The sequence below is a fragment of the Leopardus geoffroyi genome, chromosome D3 (assembly GCF_018350155.1).
Source record: "Leopardus geoffroyi isolate Oge1 chromosome D3, O.geoffroyi_Oge1_pat1.0, whole genome shotgun sequence".
Lineage (NCBI taxonomy): Eukaryota > Metazoa > Chordata > Mammalia > Carnivora > Felidae > Leopardus > Leopardus geoffroyi.
The window spans coordinates 57,346,166-57,364,379 of record NC_059339.1 but is presented as its reverse complement, the minus strand read 5'-3'; the positions used below and the strand labels follow the sequence as shown (position 1 = coordinate 57,364,379).

Genomic DNA, 18,214 nt, shown 5'->3' with positions numbered 1-18,214 from the left:
GGCAGAGCCTGAGAAAAGGATTAGAGAACAAAAAGTGGGGTGGTCAGGGATCATGGGTAGAGTTCCCCTCTCCAACTTCTAAACACAGAACCCCTACTGTAGCCAGAGAAGATTCAGACCCTAGGCAGAACCTGTAGCTCACCGGGAGCCCCTGAGCCGTCAGGCACACCACACAGACTCTCACACCACCTCCATCACTACCAACCAAAGCTAGCCCTGATCCAAGACCTTTAACCAGCAAGGCGGCACACAGCCACAGGAACCTTCTCAACACCGTGGCCCAGGGAGCAGCCCCCTCTCAAACAGCTAGCACCTGAGCTGAATCCCCTCGGTCACTCCTGCTCTAGAAGATTCTTCTTGAAACGCTGCCCACTCCCTCCATTTGTCATTAGCCCCATTGCCGGAACAGCACAGCACGAAGCACAGAGCCGGAGGACTCCACTCCGGAGAGGAAAAGGCCTGGCAAATGCTATATGGAAGCCTCATTCTGTTGTCTATGTTGCTGGAAATGGACTACTTTTTCATCCATGGATGAAGCAGCCTTCTCCAAATGTGCTTTTCTCGCCTCTACCAATGTCCTCTCTCAGTGATTTGACCTTTTACGAGCAAGGAGACTAACCTCATGGAGAGATTAGCCACTTCAGCTACCTCGCCAGTTTCTGCCTTCCTCACCTCTATCTTCATGGGCAGACCTCATCATCTGCTAGGTTTTGGGGAAACCCCTCTAAAGGCTCTTAAAATCCTTTGTACCAGGTTGTTCTTCACAACTACAATCAGAAATTATGCTTTGCCATCTTAAGCCAATGTATCCTTTTAATTCAATGCTGGATATCTCAAAGTGTCCACCTTACAGGTCGCAGACCATCACTTGACAGAGTTTACTTATTCTCTCAATGAGAAGACAGGGTCTGGTCCAGAAAACTGAAGCAGAAGTTTTAAGCCCAACAAAATGCTTTTGAAGTAAGCCAGTAGAAAACCCTCAGAAAACACCTTTAGAATCCTAAGGATTTCAAACCCTTTTTGTTTTTAAATCCTCAATTCCATTTATTATCCCTACAATTATTCTGCACCTTTTCTCTTCAAGAGGAGATTGAGTCATCAGAGCCAGCTGGCCCTCTGAACATTTTTCTGGTGTCTGGAAATAAGATCACTTGCAGGGACCAACTAATTTATTTTCTCTAGCTAACCTCATAAAAATGCAGACTTTAATGCCAATCAGGTTTTTTTTTTCTTCTCCATCCGTATCTAAGTTCATGCCTACAACAGGACCATCGGTTTAAGGGACGGAAGCTAGTCATGCATCGTTTGCTGCAACATTTCATCAAGTGGTCACACCCAAAATGTACAAAGAAATAAGAATGAGAGTGGACAAGAGCAAAGAGATACAAATAGCTTAAGGGTCTCTCTCCACACCGAAATCCCATTCCAACTTCCTGCTTCAGCACTGCTGCGCTATCAGAAAAGGCCTCCGGTGGCCGCCAGCCATGACCTTCAAAGCAGCGTCCAGTGGCCTTCACTTTTTGGGAGATTGGCTCGGTTGCTGACCACAAAGGCTCCACGCCACTCTTGTCCCAACTGGGTACAGAGTTCCAAAGTTAACACTGGAGAATTCCAACGGCAGGTCACCTCCAATTCATCAACATGCAGTCCTGGATTCTAAACATTCCTATACTTAATAGGAAGTAAGAGGATTGTAGGGTGTAAAAAACGTTTTGGAGAAATTTACTTGATAGCATTTTAAACCCGAGCCCAAACCGATCCTGGATCCTTCCAGCCCAATCATGTAGCGGGAAAGGGGTCGTTGGGGAAGTGGCATGGGGTGCCAGGCCTAAGAACAGTCATTGTCTGATGTCTGTAATAGCTTAACCATGGCTTATATGGCAAGGATGGAAACCATCTGGAAAAGAAACAAGGACTCAACCAACTGTTATGAAAAAGGTTTTCCCCCCACTTGTCATGTTTTCTTTTTCTCCTTTCAACTGAAGATTGTTCCAGGTTTGGTTTATCCATCCCAAAGAAATCTCATCTAATATTGCCATTTGGAAAGGAAAAGAATATGTCACAATGGGGGTTGGTATTTCATACACATCACACATACATTCCATTTTCTATACATAACCAAAGGATAATATTTAGTGCTGTTACAATAAATCTATTCCAGATCTTGCCAATAATAGGAAACGGAACAAGAAAGGGTTTTGTTGTTTTTTTTTTAATACAAAAGAAAAGCTTTGACTCTTGGGTACCCATGTTAAGTTATACAGTCAAGCCCTCCCATCTGACACAATTGGGGCTGAGGTAATGAGCGGTGAGAACTAATTAAAGCACAAAATCCTTTTAAGGTAACAAATACCTTAAAACTTTAATCTGCAGCTATCGAAATTGACCATCCCGGTTTGCCTGTTATGAGATACGGCACGGTAAGGGTGTACACTTTCACACCCAAGCTACGGGTGTGAAAAGGTCATTTCAAGCTATGACCTTTCTTTGACTAAGAGTCTACTAACTAGAATTATCCGTGGACCTTCTGTCATGAACTCCTCCAATGATGTGGTCTGGGATTTCCAATCCCCGTTTCTGTGAAATCGAGCAAGAATGGAGATACTTGTGAAGACTAGAGCCCTTCTGGATTTTTTCCCATGTTCCCCAACTCTTAATAGATGTCCCAACCCACCTACGTTGATGAATGCTTTGATAGTAACTAGTTTTGAATCTTGTCCAAACTATTCCATGTATTTTGAAAGCAGTGATTTTTATACTTCTGTTTAATCCGTTTATAAGATATTCACCTACTATTTCATCCCATTACTTAAGTCGAATAGCAAGCGCAATTGGCATAAGGAGGCTGGGGAACAAACACACCGATCCTGTCAGCACCTGGTTCAAGCACTCCAGCAGGAAGGCATGTGTGTCTTGGGAGAGCCCTGGACCAGCTGCTGGTGCTCGGTGTGCTATGGGGATAAGTTATGTGTTTTACATGCCACATGTATTACACGAGACTGTAGAATACCCAGGTTAATGCAAGTCAATAACATAGCTGTTTAAAAAACTGTACTTGAAATATTTATATTCCAAAAAAGTGCATTTACCTAACAGGAATTAGTTCATTAGGATTCTGATCTAGCCTATTTTAGTGTTCATCTGCTTTGCCCTGCCTACTCTCATGGGAAATACCAATTCATATTCCTGTCCCCTATCTCTACTGGTTATCAGCTATACTTCAATATTTCACTTCAATGGTATTCAGCACCTTATATACTGGAATTTGTTCTAGATCTGGATTTGGGGGAAGGTGGGGTCATGCCAAGTCTTAGGTCACAGACCTTTTCATCAGGTAGATTTATATATATAACTGGAAAAAGTGTCAAGCAGGTGATAAAGCTAATGATTAAATATATATTGCCTATTTTTATAGTACAGAGTTCATGGTCACTCAGTGCTACAGGCAGCTGACACGTCAACAGTCACTACTGAGGCTCCTACAGACCTCACTGTTTCCAACATGATTAGGAACCCTCCCACCCCTGAGGTGTAGAAGTCTGCTATACAATTACTCGCTGGCCACAAAAGTTGTCACCGGAGACCCTAACCTCCTTGCACACCTAATACCAGATGACTTTAAATTACACAGTTGCCCTCTACCTTCATCCCCTCCCTCCTTCCATCCCTGGTTCTCCAACAAGGAAATAGGGAGGGAGTGAAGGGACCAGAAACCATCCCTTCCACTCCACTCAGTTACCACATCCTAGGTATAGACTGGGCCTCTAGAAGATTACTTATGCTCTCTTAATTAGTGTCCTGAATTAAGACCACAACCTGTAATAAAAGCAAAACTATTCAAACATGCAAAATTTCTACATATAAAATAATTTATAGGTTTTTTTTCTTCTCTTTATGTTACTAGATACTTGCCTCAACTTGACCCGATGCCAGGAGGAAATCAGGCCCCGGTTTTAGATACCTTTCACATAAAAATTGTCTACGTCACATAAGTAACTGCTTTCATTGCCATTCAACCCACATGTATAGATGGGGAAAACAACAGGTACAGGAAAATGGCTGCAGGAATGGCCCCAGTAGGGTTCTGGTATGATCACTGGCAAACCATTCTGAACCACAAATACATCCACTTGACACGATATTGCTTTCGATCTACAGACGCCCCATCCTACACTGACCTGAGATTTCCCTGTCACCTGAGCACAGCCTGGAGGCTCAGCCCCCACTTCTTCACAGCGAGCTTCATGGAGCCACCAGAAGGCATGTGAATATCAGTTCAATTGGCTGGAGTTTCACACTAACACAACCCCATCAAGAATCTCATCAACAATCTGTCTTACCTCAAGCTCTGCTGACTAACCAAAAAGCAAAGGAAGTTGCAATGAAACAGGGCTTCAAAAACTATTGCCAAAAATGACTTCACTAATCACCTGTGGTAAGGACCAACCCCAATGAACAGCATACTCCCAAGTATTTTATTGGGATTAACATTTAGATGACATTTCTTATCACACATTTAATCACTCGAGGGCCGATGGCAAGTTCCCCTTCTGCACCTGTCACTCACCAATGCAGGCATGGACCCTCACGGACAGCTGTGTCCTCAGGACGATGCTGTGCTTTTTGCCCCGCCTAATGGAGACAGGAGACAAAATATACATGGGTATCAGAGCAGTCACCAAAAAGACACATACATGCTATCAATCAGCTTTAAGGTTCTGGCACACCCACCTCAAAGAGATTCTAGATCAGCAGGGACCTGTACAGAACAAGAATTTATCCAGAAATAACATGTCACAGGGCTTTACAGAAAATAAAACAATCCGGTTTGATTCTGTTGGATGGGCACACAGCTTTTATTACCAAACCTGGTCAACTCATCCCGTCCACAGAGTCTGCACATCCCCATGCTGGGACAATTTTAAGATCTGTGCCCAAGTGAAATCCCTGGAATAGGACAACACAAACCTGCTTGATCATTCCCCTGACCACGTTTACATTTTTGGATATAGAAGAAGGGCATACACAGTGGAGTCACCACAAAGAGCTGCCTTGCTGTCCATCAGGGCAATACTGTTACAGCTTTTACTCTTCGCTCACAGGAAGGTGGGAGTCTACCCAGTAGCTTACAGGCTATTTATTCTCAGTAATGCCACTTTACACCATGCTTTGTCTCACCTCCTCCTCTTTCTCACTTCAGGGAAGCAACCAGAATGGCCCTGTGCCCCAACTCTGCTCCCGGGGTGGGGTGGGGGGGTGGTGGGAGTGGGGGGTCCTCCCATCCTGAGCTGAGGACTAAACCACATAGCAGTTAAGCGGATACATGGGAGAAAAGAGCAGACCTGTCTACCTAAGGGTAGCAAAGGCTTTGAGATTTGGACAAAGTGGAGAGCCGGTGGACAAAGATAAAATGGAGCCAGCCAACCAGCACAGTAGCAGATAACCTGCTGAGTCTCAAAGCTGCTGAACCCCCTGCCATCCCTCTTCTGGCAGCTCCTTTATCCCCATCAGGGCTTCCCCTACAACACAGTCTGACAGTGCTTTCCTGCTTCCTGCACTTGTGGCTGTGTTGGAAGGAAGGGAACAAATCTGACCAAGGCACATGGTTAATATTGTGGTTATAAATTCACAATCACTGAAACAGTATATTTTATTCTCGAGACCAGGTAAGAGGACAAAGAAGCATGGTTTTTAAAATAGTTTCTTTCAAAGGAGAAAGGAAAACCCCTTGCATAGTCCTGCAAGAGGAGGCAGTAACCTCCACCCCAGCAGCTGCTCATAAGCACAAGACCTATATTTATGGTCCCTTCAGATCCCTCCTTTCTACTTTGTGTTCATCGGATGCTTTCGCATTTGCCATGTGCAAGGCACCGGGCTCAAGGAGCTTGTAACAAATACACAACACTTGACCCATCTTCACAAGGTTGGATTCCTATCAACCCAGACTTCAAGACTTTCTACACACACACACACACACACACACACACACACACACACACACACACACACACACACCCTTTTCCTCTTGACAATCTAGATGTTGACACTCCCTCAGTTCTTGTGATCATACTAGAAAGTCCTAAGCGCATGGAACAGAAGGAGGGAGAAGACTTCAGTGTGTTCTGGGAAAAGGCAACAGGAAAGGGGTTCCGGGACGGTGGGGCAGGGAGCAGCCACCAAGTGTGTAGTTTCACCCAGAGATGGGCAGAAGCCATGCTTGGAACAGTGACCAGAGAATCAAAGAGTGAAGGCCAGACCCTAATTATGAGTAATAGCCAACCCTAAATCTACAGATCTGGAAGATTTTCTGTAACTCATGTTGTCAGAAGTTATGAGTCAATAAATAAAGCATGGAGACAAAGTACATGCTTTAGATGCCCAGATGTGGGGGGAAAGTAGGGAATGGCCGGGTAAAATATTTCAGAAAACCTCAGGTTCTGGAAAAGTTCAGAAGGGCCAATTGATAGCCCTGCTTTTATCTTTAAACAATGACAAAAATCCAATGTTGAGGAAGTGCTTGTTTTCCCACAGAACTCTCCGGTCCCACAGTAGGCATGTGGTATGGTTGCTCTGGGATTCCAGGCACTTGCACGCAAACAAGGACGGTCTTCCTGAGGAAGCGATGGCAGGCACACCATACTGGAGGGGTCCTCTTTTCTGTGCTTGTACATTGAGAAAGCAAGCAATCGGCTTGGTTATGCTAAACCCTAAGGGAATTTATAAGGCCACAGAACAGGGGCGTCTGGGCTGCTCAGTCGGTTAAGTGTCTGACTCATGGTTGCCCCTCAGATCATGAACTCACCACTCAGGCCATGACCCTGTGGTTCAGGAGTTCAAGCCCCACATCGGGCTCTGCACTGACAGTGCAGAGCCTGCTTGGGGTTCTCCCTGTCCCCTCCGCAGTGCCCCCCACTAAATAATCTTAAAAATGACCACAGAGAAAAGGCCTATTTCGTAGTTTAGCACTTACAATTCCTCTGCTTCAACATTCTACCTCCTTCCCCGCCTGCCCCCATACACAAAATCCTCAGTGAAAGAAACCTGTGTGGAATTGGGGGCCACGGGCAGCAGCAATCCCCTGAGACAAAGGAGGCTCCAAATCCCAGGAACTCCTAGCACAGAAGAGGACTAGCCTAGGCGGAGGGAAGTGGTGATCATGCAGGCAGGTCCACAGAAGGTGTCCTTCACCTCCCACCCCACCCCCCATTTCTCCCACCTTTGATGTGGGTGTCATGGCTATGCCCACTCTGCAGATGAGGAAAGTAAAGCTTGGAGAAAGGGGATCAACCACATCAAGTCACATGGCTGGTGGAACAGACCCAGGCTGAAAGCAGGACGACTCCAGAGTCACCTGCACCATCCTGCCCTTTGCTGCAGGGTCACCTCACCAGGTAACCTTCTCCAGGGCTTACAAAGGGTCAAGAGAGGCATTCTTAGAGACTGGCTTAACCTCAAGGCTAAGAACCTAACAAAAAAGCACACGCATTAAAAAATTACAATGCAGGGACACCTGGGTGTTCAGTCAGTGAAGCATCCGACTCTTGATCTCAGCTCAGGTCATGATCTCACGGTTTGCAATATCAAGCCCCGCGTCAGGCTCTGCGCTGAGAGCATGGAGCCTGCTTGGGATTCTCAAAATAAGCATTTAAAAAATAATAAATGGAGGAAGAGAGGTTTTAAAAAATTAGGATGCAAATGAAGAAAATATTGGCTAACCAAATCAGGTTTATTCGAAGAATTCAAGAATTACAGCAAGTTTCAGGTTTTATTTAGAGATGTATCAAAGATTGGGGCATCTGGGTGGCTCAGTCGGTTAAGCGTGTGACTTCAGCTCAAGTCACGATCTCACGGTTAGTGAGTTCGAGCCCAGCATGGGGCTCTGCACTGACAGCTCAGAGCCTGGAGCCTGCTTCAGATTCTGTGTCTCCCTCTCTCTCTGTGCCTCCCCCACTCACACTGGGTCTCTTGAAAATAAATGTCAAAAAAAAAAAAGTTTAAAAATCTATCAAAGGTCAATGCATGGAGGACACCAATCATAAGGACCCTTTAAATCTGATTACTTCCCTCCCTCCACAGCTTTCTTACTGGACATAATAGAGAAAGATTTTTATTTAATATGTGACCCTCTCACTTTCACTGACTCTACAATCTTTTGGCTAATTCTTTTTGCTTTAGAGAAATAAAGGTATCTATTTTATCCCCACTTTTTCCAGTAAATATGCCCGCATCTCCTGTTTCACAGCTTAAAACTTTGAGGAAATTAAATCACAGATATACTTTTCCTCTGCTCCCAATAGGATACTAGGTCAGTTTGGGTTCAGACAATAATCCTAAATTGTTAACATTTACGGAAAGCTTATTATGTGCCAGGCCTGTAACTACCCTCTTTTTAGTTGGACTTCATTTTTAAAGACAAGTTTTAGGTTCACAACTCCCTTCCTCCAAAGGATCACCCCAGCCTCTCTGGTCCTTAACGCTTCTCACCTGGGTACCAGGCCTCTCTTTATGCAGATTTGGTCTTCACAAGATTACTACGAAGTAGGTTACATGGCCATTTTTACAGTGAGGAAATTAAGGCCCAGAAAGGTTAAGCAACCTTGCTGAGGTCACACAGCAAGTCTGACCCCAAAGCCTGAACTATCACCTCCCTACATCTGCCTCCCAGATTGATGTTCCTTCATTCCCTTGGTCCACCCATGTTCAAAGGTGTCTACTTTGTGCTGGAGAGCACAGGATATGCCAAGGTAAAAGGTACATCCCGTCTCAAGACAGGAAAAGAGAACTCCTCTCACTTCACAGCAAAGTTATGTGTACAAGGAATGGACACACACCCCGCTGTCCTTTCCCTTCTCCCCAGGGGCCGGGAGGCAGAGGAGAAGGTAAAACTGAAGAAACCACTCTGGGCACACAGATGGAAGGATTTTGAGGATGTGACAGCTGTTCTACCAGACCTAAGGATGACTGTCTACGTTTGAACTCTTAAACAAGAAACAAATTCATCTTACTTTTTTTCCATTTATTTTTTTTTTTTTTTAAGACAGAGTAGGAGCCCAGGAGAAGGGCAGAGGGAGAGAGACAGAACTTTAAGCAACCTCCATACTCCACATGGAGCCCCAGGCGGGGCTCCATACCACAACCCTGGGATCCTGACCTGAGCCAAAACCAAGTCGGACACTCAACCCACTGAGCCACCCAAGTACCCCCAAACTTATCTTTAAACCTTCCTATTTTGGTTCGAGATCTACCCTAACCACTACATGCTTTCTTGCTTTAATGATGCTAGAAGACGAGCAGCCATATTTGAAGGGTGATCAAATAGGAAAGACAGAAGTCACATCCTAAAGACGGCAAAGTAGAAGGATAAAATAAGTCCGGGCTCCTATGAGCGTCTTGTCATCAACACATCATCCTTCAAATGGCCCTAATTACCCTCGTTTTAATTGGACCTCGTTTTTAAAGAGAAGTTTTAGGTTTACAACTCCCTTCCTCCACGGGATCACCCCAGCCTCCCTGGCCCTTGATGCTTCTCACCTGGGTCCCAGGCCAATGTGTCTCACCTGATCACCTCATACCTCAAGTATGGCTCGACACAACCTAATTTGCAGGAGCCCTCTCCCTCTCCCCAGATTGCTCCCACCCCAGAACCTTGCTACTTTTCTCAAGTCACTGTTACCCAGCTATTAATGTCATGTAGCCCATTTTACTCATGTTTTGCTGTAATCTGTCAACTAGTACCACAGCTCTAGATTCACAGCACCCCCCCCCTTCCCACCACATACCCCAAACCACCCCCAACCCCGCCTTCCTCAGCTATCAGGTTCAGGTACACTAGGTCACAGTGGCCACCCTCCCTGGTACTTGATTGACTTCTGGGAGGGTTCCTTCTTTGCAATTCAGGTCTCTTCTGATGCCCACCCACACCTTAAAGCCCAGAGCCCACCTCAGCTCACCCAGGCCCACCTGATGCCATCTTTGTCCAGGGATGCAATCTGACATTTGAAGCTACTTAGAGCCTTTCCACTCCCACAGTCCACTCAGCATAGGAGTTCATTCTCTCCTGTCCGATTTCCTACAGAACCGTCTCCTTCACGCAGCCCTGAAGGGCTTTAAAAAGCACCACTGCCCGGGCCAACCACCCAAGTTCATAGTTGATTGGTCTGAAGCTGGGCAGGAAGAAAAACTGTTAAAGTTGCTTAGGTGGTGGCTGTACTCTCCAAGACGGAGAGCCTATGCTATAGGCTTCTGACCAAACATCAGACCCCCTGAGGAGCTCTTGAAGAGGCCAGAATCCCAGGCCCCACACCAAAGCTCCTGCAGTAGGTGCCTAGAAGCCAGCATTTTTAAAAAAAAAATATATATATATATATTTTTAAGCTTATTTATCTTGAGAGAAAGGTGTGGGGGCGGGGGGGCAGAGAAAGGGAGAATCCCAATCAGGCTCTATCTACAGTGTCAGCAGAGAGTCCAACGCAGGGCTCAAACTCACAAACCATGAGATCGTGACCTGAGCCGAAATCAAGAGTCAGATGCGTACCCGACTGAGCCGCCCAGTTGCCTAGAAGTCAGCATTTCTAAGCAGGTTTCCTCCAGGTTACTGATAGGCAGCCTAGCACTGGCCTAGGACTGGTGGACAAGGTTTTGCGTGGGGAGAAGTTTCACAGCCTTTCAATAGATTCTCAGAGAATTCTTTGTATCCCAAAAATGTCAAGTTTGAAGGAATATGTAATCTTCCTGTCCTGCCGTGTGATGTGGGGGGGAAAGAAACCTTATCCAATCACATCTTTACCTGTGTCTCCTCTGTTTCTAGGTCTAGTAGAATAAAGAAATCACCTGAAATACATACTGAACCTACATCTAAAAACCTATTGAACCTGAAAAGACAAACTATACACAAAACTCCTCCCAAGTTGAAAGAGACTCCGGTTAGGGCATGGATAGGAAGCAAGGAGCAGTTTTCCCCCTTTTCCTCGTAAGGGATTACCTTCAGCTGAGAGTGCAGGGCTGGGGCCTGAGGCTCCTTTGGCAAATCACTGAAGGTTACGGTCTGCTGTCTTCTCAGTGTGGGCAAGGCTCAAACTGCAGACCACCAAGCCTGCCTGCCCCTGGTTGCCGTGAGGGAGACAACCAGACCTTCCAAACAAAAGGTGCCATCCTGGCAAGTTCAGTGCTCAGCTCTTCATTGCTGATTTCCCCCATCCAAAACTTTGCATATGCACAAACTGCACAGAAACGTCAGGGGTTCGTGGACCCACACACACATAGTTTCTGGAGGCTCATGAGCTACAGGTCAAGAAGTTAAGCATCTAAGAGTCAAATGAGAGCTCCCCCCAACCCCTCGGGGCCCCGAAGCACATCGACTGCAAAGCTGACGCCCCAGCAGACGGGCTCCCCCACCTGCATTCAAGTGCACGCAGAGCCTTCCCAATTGCACCGTCGTCTGCTCAGCGTTGGGGGGGGGGGGGGGTTACACTCCCCCACCCAACTTCCAGCAGCATTTTCAGGAATGGTCTTTCCAGGCAGTCCTGGAGGGCTTTAAAAGCACCTCTGCCTGGGCCCACCCCCAAGTTCTGATTTCATTGGTCTGAAGCTGGGCAGGGAGGGAACCTGTTAAAGTTCCTCAGGTGGTGCTTATACTCTCCAAGACTGTGCTGTAGGTGCCTGAGCGAACATCAGACCACCTGAGGAGCTCCCCACGAGGCCAGGATCCCGGGCCCCACGCCAACCTCCTGAAGCAGGCACCTAGAAGCCAGCATTTCTAGGCAGCTTTGGCCAGGAGTATTTGGCTCTAAGTACCTGCGAACGTTCAGCCCTTTCCAGCCCTGCCTGGCCTGACACCCTCCTGTCTGAGCCACAACCCTCACACTGCCAAGCTCTCCCCACCCCCTACCACCACCCCACATGGCTGGCCCCCGACTTCCCCACCACCACTCAGTCCTGTGAGGACAGGTATGGCGGCGGGGAGCAGTTAGCAGCCCACCCTGGCAGATGAGGAACCTGGGAAGGAATCAGAGCTGACCTTCAGACGCAGGCCTGAACGGAGCCAAAGGTGAGCACCCTGAGTGACTGAGACAAAGGCAGAAGCCCCGGGGACGCACGCCCCACGTGCAACAGCCACACTGGTCCTCAGAGCACTCGGCAGCACTGTGCTCCTCGAGACCCTCGTAGCTCTACTGCGTTCCCTGCAACGGCCCCCTCAACCTCGCAAAGCCACTACCCTCTTCAGGGCCAACCTCTGGCCCCACCTTCTCTGTGACAGATCCCTGTGCCCCCCCAGCTGGCGCTGGTTTTCTTTCAGAGTTCAAAGGAGGTGGAAATAAGCAAAAAAAAGGCGGGGGCAGTCTCTCTGGCCCCGCTGTGCCCTGCGGGCAAGGATCTCGCCTCGGTTGCCCTAACTCGAAGAAAGGAGATTTCAGAGCGGTTCACCCGCGTGGGCCCCTCCAGGTCTAAAATCCAGTGATTCCCGTTTCAGTGTATCTCCTCAAATTCTAACTGTAATTACAGTAGAGGATACTACTTCTGAGTTTGTATTCTATGCTGGGAACTAGCTTAATGTTTCAGATACTACACATCATCATAGCTTTGCCTGCATCAACCCAACAAGGATGTGATAGGATTATCCCCAGTTACTAGGAAGCTGAGGCTCAGAGAGGTGAAGTAGCATCCCCACGGTCACATAGCCATGAGACTAACCGCAGGGCCCATGTCCTCAACCACTACGCCGTGCTGTTCCCCACCGTGCTCTCCTCCGGTGCCAGAGACCTTGTTGGGATCCCCGCTGACATGGGGAGGGAAATGGACTTGGGTAATACTGTCCTCCTTTTATAAATAGATTTTATAAACCCCTATTCGAGATAAAGTGGCTTGTACCAGGTCACGCAATGGCAGGGTCAAGAATAATAATCCAGGGGGTTCAGGGCTTCTGTTTCCACTACACCATGCTGTGGTTGCTGATTTCCCTGGCCTTGGAAGGCAATAAATCGACCTGGCTCCATTTTGGCAGCATAATAATTGCTTTGTCCTTCTACCTTTGAAGGTCTTTCTCCTCTTCTCCAGTTAGCGATAGCTTACGTGATAATTCTAAACAAGCAGTGAGTTAATTTTTAGTCTTGGCATAAAAGAGCAGGGTAATGGACAAGAACAAAGAAACTCCTCCAGCAAGGAAAATTCTCTCAGAACACACTGTACAAAAAACCCTACCGTTTGCACACTACCTGCCACACGTCTTCATTATACGGTCACAACATTAGCAGATTTTTGCTGTAATTCACACAAATCAAGAGAAAGAATGGTTTCGTTTGCCCTTTTCATACCTCAAAAAGGCAATTCTTAACTAGAAAGAAATTATGTTTCAACTGCCATTTGTGGGAGACATGAGCTTTTAGGAACATGACCTTTGCCAAATGCCACACCTCCTAGGAGAGGACTTAGCAGGGACACTCAGCACAAATGACACTGCAGGTGTATGTACCCAGACACGTCCCACCTGTGTGGGAAAACTCAGCCTTCAGGCTGCTTGCAGCTAGTTCCCAGCAATTTGCCACATGCTGCCAGAGCTCAGTGGCGGTAAATGACCCAGAGACAACAGAGCGACCCGGCAATGCCAGGACAGCATCACCCTGGCCTGTCTTCTGCAACCTAGGCCAGGGACAGAGGAGTCTCCCCACCAATGTCAGTAAAGGTAGCTTCCTCATACTCTTCTGGACAAAAAGGAATGTCATCCTGAGTACATTCCAAAGGACAAGGGGTGGGTCACCACAGACCCAGGCTTTTTCAAAGACGATACAAAGCCCCATCTTGGGTGAGTTTGGAGCCCACCTGCCAAAAGCACAGCTACCCAGCATGGTCTGGCTACCTTCTCCTGTTCACAGTTTCCCACGTACGAGTCCTGCCTTCTTGTCTTGCCATGATTCATCTTAGGTTTAGGGTGCAGAAATGGGGTCATGGCTGGTCCCCTCAGATGGACCGATGGCCAGGTGATGATTCACAAAGGAACGGAGTGAGAAAGTAAAGCCCCAGGATCTCCTCTGGGAGCTTACAGCAGGGTTCCTGGCTCTTGAGGAACGGCTGCACCTGATTGCTGACGCGGACAGTGCCAGATGATGGCAGCAAATGTGTCTTCTCTGGAGCCTCCGTGCAGTGTGCTTGAGTGCTATTTGAACTAAATCCAGCGTTTTAGCCTGGGACCGATGATGTCCTTGCATGAACCAACCTACGTCACCCAAGGTGCCAATGCACATCCTGAGTAAACCTGAAATGCCTTCGCCCAGAAGCTCTCGGGATGGCTGGGGGAATACACACTTGCAATCAGTCTACCTGTGTTCAAATTAGGCTCTACCCTCTACCGACTCTGTCTCCTAGGACATGTAATTTAACTCCTGACCCTCAGTTGTTTCAGATGAAAAACAGAAACAACCAAATCCAGTCACATGACCACTAAGATGGACTATTAAATGTACATGCCGTGAATAAGGTGGTTGGTATAGTGGCTAGCATAGCAGGCATTCTGTAAATGTTATATTCTTCTCCATTTTTAACTCTTGATACTGGTGTCTAATGTAGTGTTGCTTTTTTCCCTTAAGCTCCCAACTCCAAATAATTCAAATTTGGATAAAGAAAAAAAATCAAACAGGGCATGGTCTTCAACTATAACACCAATAGAGACATTTTTCAGGTTGACAGCAGTCTACTCATAACACTCCTGGAGTGAAGTCATCCAATTAGACGGTCATCCAGCCTGAATTCTCACATCTTATATAAAGGGATGTCATTGTCAAACACTTGGTAAAAACCATAGCAATGGGTGCGACTCCTGAGTGGCTCAGTCGGTTGAGCATCCAACTTTATTTAGCTCAGGTCATGATCTCACGATCCGTGAGTTTGAGCCCCACTTCTGGCTCTGTGCTGACAGCTCAGAGCCTGGAGTCTGCTTCAGATTCTGGGTCTTCTTTTCTCTCTGCCCCTCCCCCACTCACTCTGTTTCTCTCTCAAAAATAAATACACATTAAAAAACAACTATAGCAATGGAATCTTCTCAAGTCTATCAATCTAATAATGTTAATTTTTTTAATGAGGATGAATAGAATCTGGTGTGACATAATAATGATACCCCTCCTGTGTGTACGGCCTATCATAGTTTTCAGGTCTGTTCCCACACACGGCTGGGTCCTCAGAAAACCCTGCTGGTTCCTACCAAGGACCCTAGCCTTGGGGCTCATGGTCATGTTTTTCAGGACTCCATTGTGGAATCCTGCCATTTACCTGGTCACCAATGTTCAGTAAGTACCTATAATGTGTTGAAAAAAAGCTAGATGACAGATATTCAGACAGGCCCAGTTCTGACCTAGTAGAGCTTTAGCAGCAGATAATTGGGGGACAATTAAGGGATAAAGGACTGTAAATTGTGGCAGGTGTTAAGGCAGGGAAAACTAGGGTCAGGTAGAAAACTAAGAAGGCTCCTACTTTCCCTCATTTATTGAGCCATTCGTGAAGAATCAATATTCATCTGGCTGTAATCTATTTTTAACTTGGGCAAGGCAGCTTCAGGGCAACTTTTGCAGAGATCCTCGAACATCAGATTAATACAGCTAAGCATTATTTGGAAGCAACAAGAAATCTCTGAAGGTTTCTAAGGAGGAAGGTGATGAAATCAGAGATATACTTGATTCTGAGTGGATGAGAACAGAAAGGAAGGCAGGGCGCCCCAATCAAAAGGCTATTTCAATAAGCTCATAAATACAGGAATAGCTGACCATATGTTCATATTCCTACGGTGATTTTACTTTCTGTACACATCTCTGATTTTTTATGTGTATTGTTGTATTCAGATTCACAGCAATCAGAAGTATTAAGCATTCTAAATGTAAGCTGAAAGTAACTTGATGTTGATTAACATAATTACTAATTATTTTCCCCACTGTGATGAGTTCAAAAGATGATATAGGACAAAATAAACTACTAGGGCATCTTCCAAGGAAACTAAATACCCAGAAAGATATTAAAAACAATGCTTAAAATAGTTGTCAACTACTAAAATCTAGAAAATATTAATTTAATTATATCTGGCTTAAAAAAAAAAAAAAACACGTTAGGGGCACCTGGGTAGCTCAGTCTGATCCTTGATTTCCACTCAGGTCATGATCTCACAGTTTCACGGGTTCGAGCCCCACGTCAGGCTCTGTGCTGATAGCATGGAGCCTGCTTGGGATTCTCTCTCTTCTTTCTCTGCCCCTCTCCTGCTCATACTCTCCCTTTCTCTCAAAATAAAAAAATAAACTTAGAAAAAACTTACAAGCCGCTTAACTAAACTATGCCAGAAATTTCCCTGCCCCTGAGTGGCCTCGTCAAGAAGAATAACTCAAAATACAAAAGGGTTTGCAAATACTACTGGTCAGTCACTTGCATCTCCCTTCTTTTGCCTGACTGTGAGTGAAGAGACCGTCAAAGCTATGGTGGTTTCCCCTGAATATTTTAAGGCCTTAATGTACCCCCCCCCCCATATCTTGGAAAGTTGGGACTAGTCAGCAGGGACAACCGTCGCTCTTACCCAGCATCATCCTGGAAGCCTTCCAGCTCGTCCCGCTGCTCTGCCAGGGTGGATTCCAAGTCCAGGTAGGCGCCATTGTGGGAGAGCTGTAGCGTGCAGTCGTCGAGCTGCAAGAGAAAGAGCCTTTAAGCCCAGCCTCCTCCTGGGATGGGGACTTTGTATGGAGAAATCACTTCACATTGCCCTCATGTGTCTTTTGAAATCAAGCATTCTTCTGAAATTTGGATCATAACTTGGAGAGGTTATGTGTTAGTACAAACAAATTGGAGCAAACTCCATTGTGAGTAGACAGAAGTAACACCTATTGAGGGAGTGGCACTGACACCGTCTGGTCGATGTGGACAGAGGAGGAGAAGCAGCCCTCTGGTGCCAGTGTCACTTTCCACTCTGAGGGCCCCAGGAATAGCCATGGAGGATGTGCCGCGTGGAAACCAAAATCCTAATGCTGATGTGACCACAGATTAAGAGTCACAGAACATGTCATTTCCTTTGATTGAGTGAGAAGCCTGCTCATTCAGATTCTATGGTCATACCTGGCACATTACGATGAATAGTTGCTCAATGAGCATTTTTACGGTTGAACTAAAAGAGCCATTCTCCACGTGAATGACAGCCGATCCAAATTACAACGTACCGAAGAAGACATTAGGTCCCTTTGTTACTAGTCTAATTTTTTTCAACTTATTTAACACTTACATGTTGTTAATTATGTTCCATACACAATTCTAAGTATTTTACATATATTACATCATTGGATGCTCACACAAACCCTATCCATTCTATTGTCATCCCCCTTTAACGATGAGGAAACTAAGGCACAGACAGAGATTGTCGTGTGCCCAGGGTCACAACAGGTAAATGGTAGAGCTGGGATTTGGATGCTGGTAGCTTACTTCAAGGCCATGCTCTCGATCACTATGCCACTCTGCATCCTTCTATGGCCACAAACCTACAGAGGACTTGAAAATATCATGTTTGTGGGGCACCTAGGTGGCTCAGTCACTTAAGCATCTGACTCTTGATTTCAGCTCAGGTCATGATCTCATGGTTTGTGAGTTTGAGCCTCACATCGGGCTCTGTGCTGACAGCGTGGAACCTGCTTGGGATTCTCTCTCTCTCTCTCTCTCTCTCTCTCTCTCTCTCTCTCCCCGTCCCCAACTTATGCACTCTAAATAAATAAATAAATAAATAAATAAATAAATAAATAAATATTTTTTTAACTTTAAAAAACATAAAAAGAAATTCAAAAAGACAACACCACACTTGCAAAATGTAGTTTATGTCATCTCAGTGTTCTGGTATAGCCAAGACAATGCCACAGGTGTGCCAACCCCATTCCCTTTTCCTCCTGGGCACAGAGAACACATATCCCAGCCTACAGTTGGGCTAACGGCCATGTAACTGAGTACCAACCAATGGAATTTCAGTGAAAGTAAAAAGGGCCCCCAACAGGCCAGCCTTAGCACCCCTGCACATCCACCTTTCTTCTCTTGCCTTTGGCCGGATGCAGAGAAGCCAGAGGAGGACTCCAAAGTCTAGAAACCAGCAGCGCTCCGGACAGGAGGAGCACCGGTTCCTTAATCACCATGTGGAAGAGAGCATTCTGTCACCCAGCATCCACTAGCCATCCTGGCTGATGATAAGAGCCAGACAAGAGCCTTCTCTGTGATA

General features: G+C 46.3%; 1 protein-coding gene across 16 annotated transcripts in view; it reads right to left on the bottom strand.

Moving 5' to 3' along the window:
• The window catches only part of FHOD3 (formin homology 2 domain containing 3), a 471,758-nt gene that overhangs the window by 394,713 nt on the left and 58,831 nt on the right, over window positions 1-18,214 (bottom strand). For all 16 annotated transcript variants that reach the window (XM_045458615.1, XM_045458602.1, XM_045458603.1 and 13 more), the window contains exons 2-3: window positions 16,544-16,650; window positions 4,568-4,632 (exon numbers count right to left, since the gene is read on the bottom strand). In XM_045458615.1, coding sequence (XP_045314571.1) covers window positions 4,568-4,632; window positions 16,544-16,650 — 172 coding nt within the window. The remainder of the gene's footprint in view (window positions 1-4,567; window positions 4,633-16,543; window positions 16,651-18,214) is intronic.